We start from the raw sequence: 7500 nt of genomic DNA on the forward strand, positions 1-7500 counted from the left end.
ATATATGTATCCATATACATATATACATACATATACATACATACATACATACATGTATGCATGCATATACGTGTATATATATATATATATACATATATACACACACACACACACACACACACACACACACACACACACACACAAACACACACACACATATATAGATATATATATATATACACACACACACATATATAGATATATATATGTACATATGTATGTACATATATATACATATACATATATATACCTATATATATATACATATATATATATATATATATATATATATATATAGATACATATATACGTATATGCATACATAGATACATATATACGTATATGCATACATAGATATATATATATATGTATATAGATATACATACGCGCGTGCGAGCGCGCGCGCGCACACACACACATATATATATATATATATTTGTGTGTGTGTACATATACATACATATTTGTATGTATGTATGCATGCGTGCGTGCGTGTGCATGTGTGTTTGTCATTCACAGTTGTAATTTGTAATATGCTTATTCCGTCTTTAGATATTTTGGGTTTTGTTGTTGTAAAATGCCTTTGAATAAGTTGTATGTTGCTTTTAGTAATTCAAGTTCTATTGTTAATATATTTTTGTCAAATAAAATCACTAATTTATTTGCTGATTTCTTTTTTACATTCTGCTCGATTTAGGGCTTTAATTTTTGAGGGATATTGAGATCTCAGGTCCTTCTTTACTACATCATTCCATATGATTGTCGTTCTATCTCTACTCCTCTTTCTTTCAATGTGTATCAAATTGCTCTTTCATACTAGCATCTCTCGGCCGCTGTTGTAGATATCCAAACCATCCAAGTTGTCCTTATCTCAGTTTGTTCTCAGTAGGTATTACCTCTATCTTTTTATGAATGGCTTCATTTTTATGGTGCAAAATCAATGATAAACACTTTGAATTGAGAATCATTTGTTGGTCTACAACATCAAAAAGAAAACCTAGAAACAAAAAATCATGTGTTTTATTATTTTTGGCTTAGGCATGTCTTAATATGTTCATAATCAACAGTGTGGAACCAACATTTGTGTACCACATGCTTTTGGACTGGTGATGCATGGGTAAATGTCCTTCAAAGCACATATTTTGGTTTTTAGGTATTCTCGATGTTGTAGGTCATGATCAACATTATGTATCCTCAAATTCAGCTGCCTATAATCTATTTTACTTAAATGTTATAAGTGTACATATGTTTCATTCATAAATTGGGTACCATATATTATGCAATTACATTCGTATTTTGCATACAATTTGTTTTTTAAAAATTGCCTATTCAAGTATGCCTAAACTGGGAAGCCTTTCTAGGAATCCTTTCATAAGAATATGACTTGTGTATTCTTTCATGCATATCATAGAATAAACGAATTATCACTCAAGTTTCGGAGATTGAGCAATTTTAAATCGAAATCCACCTTATCTTCATACAAGCTAAAAGGGTTCACTTTAATACTTTTAATAGATGGTTCATTTTTGACTTTGCTGGACCATCATATGCCTATTATTGTGGCATAACTATTTCTACATAGCTTGTATTAATGTGCACACCCATTACTAGTATGGGTGCAACGTTGAGCTAAATGTGTGCATTCATTTGAGTATAGGGGCTTTATGCTCTAGCAAAGTTTAAAATTAACCAATTCTACAAAAATAAAAACAAAAATGATTCTGACAATATGCAGATAAATTAATTTTTTTTTTGCCTGAAACCCCTTTTTCGAATTAGTAAATACAAATATGATGTGGATATTGGTGCATTAACTATGGCCTATGAATGGTGAGGAGGCTACTAGAGGTGGTTGTGGTGTTATGAGCACAATCCTATGGAACTTTGCAATATAGTTGGGCTTTGAATGTTGCATTTAGCATACGCCGTTGCTAATGATGAGCCAGTAATGCTGCCGCTTACAATATTAAATAGTGATCAAGTCAAAAAAAAAAAAAATCAAACACATTGATCACAATGGCTGTATTGCCTGGGCACTGGCATTCATCTCCTAGAATCTGTGTCAGATACATATTTGAACCAGATGCATGTCAAATACCTGGATATTTAGCAAATATATTCAACTACATCTTTTATAAATTGGTGTCGTTGGACTCCTATGATGATTTCAACCCACCATAATTTTGTCAAAATTGAGCTTTTGTTCTTTTTGGGGGTTGGTCAATATCTAGGTATTAAAATAACTTTGCAAAAATCCAAGTTTGTAAAATCCCTAAGCTAATTGGTATGTTAAATGAGAAACATGCATATTGGGAGACTTGAGCAACAATGTTTTTTTTAATATTTTCTTCTAGTTCAAATCAGTTCTTTCTATGAATCTGCTAAGTCAAAAACACTTGGATACATGCTTGAACCTAACTTTTGTATTTGTGCCCATACCATATTGCATGATGTGAGATTTAAGTCCAAAGGACACCTTCTTGATTAGTGTTGTATTCTATGGTTATGATTTTATAGATGTCTTTTCTCATTCTGTTGAAAATCTTTTTTTATGGTATAAGTGCTTATGACCCTCCTGCCCCTTATTTTTCCTCTATGCCTTATGGTGATAATTCCTCTGCATTATGACCTTTACCACTATATTGCCATCCATAGATTAAATTATTTAATGGATTTGGTTTTTGCATGACTGTCTATAGCTCCATTGCATGTGCTTAGGGTAAAAGTTCTATTTCAATGTATTGCCATCGTTAGTTATTTTGCTTTAACTAATTTTCTGTACAAAAGGTGAAATTGAATCACCTGGTTGAAGCGTCATTGCAAAGTCTGCTGTACCGTCTGGTATGGGGCGTACTGTACCGATACCATACTGGTATGGTATCTCTTACCGTACCGACACTCGGTATATTGTCTCATATCGTACTGAACAATGTACCAACACTGTAATAGGGGTATGGGGTCCAGTATTGAGATGGCGAACTTTGTGTCATTGTATGCTTTGAAATAGGTTCCATTCTTCTACTCTTTATCAGGAGTTTATGGCTTTTCTAGTAATCTTCTTGACACAAAAGAAGAGTTCAACCTAATACTTAATAGCTGGAGATTTCTTATAAAAATAATTAATTGGTTATGAGAATAGTTAAATTAGATCCCCTCACTATTATTCATAAAAAGGGGAGCTGGATGAGTTTGAAATTTCATGTTCAGTAGCTTGAATCAATTCCTTTGATCTTTTTACCCTGGGGAAAGAGTTATATGGCATTGCTTGCTGTCATATCAAATGCAATTTGCCCTTATGGTTTCTCCTCTATAGTTGATGATTAGTGCATGCATAGGTAACTTTTCCCTAATAGGATATATAATGCCGGTCGTTACTTGTGTAACTTGTGTTAATGGAATCTCCTGGACTTGTTTTTACTACATCATGACTGGTGTGATCAGTAAATGGATTTGGTTTCTTATTACTCATACAATATTGGGGGATACCAACACAAATTAATATGAAATGAAGATATACAAGTGCTTCTGTCTCCAGTTTTGTTTGATCTGTTTTTATGTTGCTGGATAATTTGGATATCTTGTGTAACTATGTTGCTTTGTGGGGTTATATTTGTTTGTATGGTATGTTATGCATGTTTAGGTAGTATTCACTGGCAATGTCAAATCTGTTTAATATGATAAAGGTGATAAATTGTGCTGGTGCATCAAATTTGTCTTATATGTTCATATTTGTCCTTTATCATGAAAGCAAGTAGTAACAAAAAATACATTTCAAATGTATAACCTCTGTTTACATGTTACTGGTGTCGCCGACTTTTGGTATCATGGGCATGACACATTGATGTCATAAACCTTTAGTTGTTGAGATGGGCATCAAGGTCATTGCCAAGTTGGTTTTATGAATGTTGGTTTGAGCAAAATTTATTGAAAGAGGCAATGGATTTCAAATGAAGAAGTCACACGCTAGCAAGGCAAGGATAACTAAGGACTGAAGCTTTGGAGGGGTTGCTACCTAGGCTAATGACACCCTATTCACATCAGAGGCAGGTCCTAACTCCACGGTAGTGAATCATGGTTTTGCTAGTAATTCTAGTGGTATCACTCTAATCTTATATTTGTATCACCGTAACGTTATATTTGATATTCACATGTTGCAATTGTTTGAATATAATGAAATACTGGTTAGGGTTCAGGGAGTTTTGAAGGCTTGGAATGGGGCAAAAGAGGCAATAGAGAATTCTAAAGTAAGAGGGTTTGATGTTGTCTTACTGTTTCTTTTTCTTGGAGATAAATTGATTGGAAACTGGGGGAAAGTGGAAAGTATCTTGAAAGTGTTCGTGAAGTCTTGGCTTGAACTATTTAATGGAGAATGTGAAAAGGAGGTTCATTTGAAAGTGGATTTAAGAGTCTCAGCTCTGACTAGTTAAAAGTATTGATGATAGAGTTGCTGGTACTAGAATGCTTAAAAGAGATATTCAGGGATGATTAAGAAGAAAAGAGTTATAGGTAATTGCAAACTTTTGATGTGGTTGCAAACTTTTGTGCGGCAAGCATATGAAATAAGAAAAATTATACAGCCTAACAAAGAAATCTTGGAGGGAATTACAATGCTTTAGATCTTTTACTTGGGGATCATGAGGAAGTTGCAGTGGGTGTAGGAAATTAACCAAAAGCCTAGGACTAGTCGATAAAAAGTAAATTAACTTCATTGGTAACTTAAGAGTGGTGCGCAAAATTATTTCTGGTAGAGGTTTACTCTCTTAATGTTTTGGATTTTTAATGAGAGCAAAGCCCTTGGAGAGACACGAGCTTCATCTGCAAAGTAAACGATGTCTTGTCATGGGACTTTTGGTGGGGACAGCATGCTTCTGTTCAGTCTTCTCAGATGTTTTAGTTAGTTTATGGGCTTTGCATGTAAGATCTTTGTATCGGAGGAGGATAAGATAGTTGGATGCTATATAGATTCGATTTTGACTGGGTACAGCATGATCTGGTTTCATGTGGCATCAACACAGTAAAGTGACAGGTGTGTTTTCCAGGCTGTAGCAAGGACTGTAGAAGATTGTTGGGATAGGAGTGCTTAGCCTTTGAGATTTGTTTTGTTTCAATGGGGTTTTGGAGAACTTTGCTATTTTTGCATATGGGGGACCCAATGATTGGTGCATAACGCTTGTGAGCTGAAGATGAGTCAGATTGGTTTGTCTTGACATGAGAGGCAAGGCAAAATCCAATTCTAGAAGGATGAGGCTATGTTTCTGTGGAATTGGTAGTTTTTCTTGAATTAAAAAGGGTAGGTGGAAGTAAGTGTGCATATCTCCCTTGTATGCTATTGAATTGCGACAAATGATCTCCTACCATTTGGTTTTGTAAGGTCATAAGCCTGTTGATGAGTTGAGATGGTTGGCTGGCATTTAACCATGCTAGCCTATGCATTTTACTTTTCTTTTTTTCAGAACAATGTCAACCTTTTCCTTTCTTTGTGTGCATGCATGTGGCTGGCTGATCTCATGTCAAGGAATATCTCATAGGAAAGCAGAATCAAGATTTTGTGCAAACTTATGAGAGAGTGAATGGGTTCTTGGAATGGATGGGTTGATGATTAGATGGCCTAGTCATGGAAGTGGGTGTATGATGGGTTTGCCTCTCAATTGATTTACGAAAGTAAACTTTTTATGAATTTAGAAGTGACGCTTTTAATAGGAGAAGAAAATAATTAAACATTTTGTGAAGAGCAAAATTAAGAAGCAAGCTTTTCCTTCTTGGTAAGGCTTGGGTGTGTTGGATCCTCATAATTAAGGGGAAAAATGACATTTGATGAATAATAGGTGGTTTTGTAAAGGATAGCATTTGCATGAAGGAAGAAACCTGGATTATGTGAGTAATCAGATTTGAGAATGGAAGCATAATGCCCATGCAGTTTCTTTTAATAAGCATCATTTCCCCAGTCTTTTATATGATTCTTGCAGACTAAACTTTTCCTTTGGTCCACTGGTCAAGTTGTGAATTATTTCAAGGAAACTCTTGCTGCATCACGTTTTCAGCATGTACCGAGTGTATTCTGTCTCCATGACCTGCTGGAAGTTTTGGATGTTGGGATGTTGGACTTTCTGTTTGTATCGTGTGCGCAAATTGTCTTTATGTTTATTACGTTATGTTTTTTTTGTAGTCCTTCATAATTGAGGGCCATATATGGGGTATGCATCCACAGATGAATTATTGCGGCCATTGCATCCAGTCTAACCTTTACACAGAATTTATGAGAACACATTTTAAGCCAGTCTCCTAAGAACCCAGTTACTCTTTCTTGCTTGGACACAGATTTATCGAGTGACTAATGAATATTGCTTGGACCAATACATGTATTGGCAATTTTTTTCCCACTTTTACCTGCATGGGGTTGTGAGGGAAGTCTTTTTGTTGTTTTCTCCCCACTACATTATTTTTTTCATTTTCTTGTGTGCCATTCTTTATGAATAAACGTCCAGCAATTTCATCATATTAAACACACCAAAATTATGGTGCAGATATTTTTATGTCTCTTCAAATTTCAATTTCGGATTCATTAATTCGTCTGGCTTTTTATTTCCAATGCCCAGAACTCAAGGCTTTTTAGCACTCTTTACTGGTGACACTGGTGAAATCCGTTCTGAGGTCCGAGAGCAGATAGATACAAAAGTGGCAGAGTGGAGAGAGGAAGGAAAAGCTGAGATTGTCCCAGGTGTCCTGTTCATTGATGAGGTTCACATGCTTGACATTGAGTGCTTCTCATTCCTAAATCGCGCATTGGAGAATGACATGGCCCCCATTCTGGTCATTGCAACAAACCGAGGGATCACAACCATCCGAGGCACGAACTACAGATCTCCCCATGGAATCCCACCTGATTTCCTCGATCGCTTACTTATAATATCTACTCAGCCATACACTGAGGAGGAGATCCGGAAGATTCTTGACATCAGATGTGAAGAGGAAGATGTAGAAATGTCAAAGGATGCAAAGGTTCTTTTAACAAAAATAGGTGCGGAGACCTCTTTGAGGTACGCAATCAACTTGATCACAGCAGCTGCACTTGCTTGCCAGAAGAGAAGGGGTAAGATTGTGGAGATGGAGGATATAAGTAGGGCATATCAGCTGTTTCTTGATGTGAAAAGATCGACACAATATTTAATGGAGTACCAGAGCCAGTACATGTTCAATGAAGTGCCGAGAGAGGTGGATGAAGATGAAACTATGCAATCTTAATTCAGAATGGGGACAGCTTCATCTCAATGTGGTCACATTAGTTCTAGGATTGTTTTTGATGCTTTCTGCACTTGGTTCATCTCAATCTGGTTGTTTGGATCCTGGAATCATGTCAAAAACAAGATTTTCTATGTAGAGAGCCTTTAATTCTCTTTAATTCTCTGTAAACTTAGAAAGATCGGTTATTTCTCTTCTATATCGGTTCTTTTTTTTTTTTTTTTACCCGATTGGAATTATTTTAATGTTAGGTCTCGCTTG

At 35.6% G+C, this 7500-nt stretch overlaps 1 protein-coding gene across 1 annotated transcript in view; it reads left to right on the plus strand.

Moving 5' to 3' along the window:
- The window catches only part of LOC105057972 (uncharacterized), a 31463-nt gene extending 24025 nt beyond the window's left edge, over window positions 1-7438 (plus strand). Inside the window, exon 2 of the mRNA XM_010940720.3 lies at window positions 6597-7438. Coding sequence (XP_010939022.1) covers window positions 6597-7242 — 646 coding nt within the window. The 3' untranslated portion in view covers window positions 7243-7438. The remainder of the gene's footprint in view (window positions 1-6596) is intronic.
- The last annotated feature ends 62 nt before the right edge of the window (window positions 7439-7500 follow it).

This window comes from Elaeis guineensis, chromosome 15, assembly GCF_000442705.2.
Source record: "Elaeis guineensis isolate ETL-2024a chromosome 15, EG11, whole genome shotgun sequence".
NCBI classification, from domain to species: Eukaryota; Viridiplantae; Streptophyta; class Magnoliopsida; order Arecales; family Arecaceae; genus Elaeis; species Elaeis guineensis.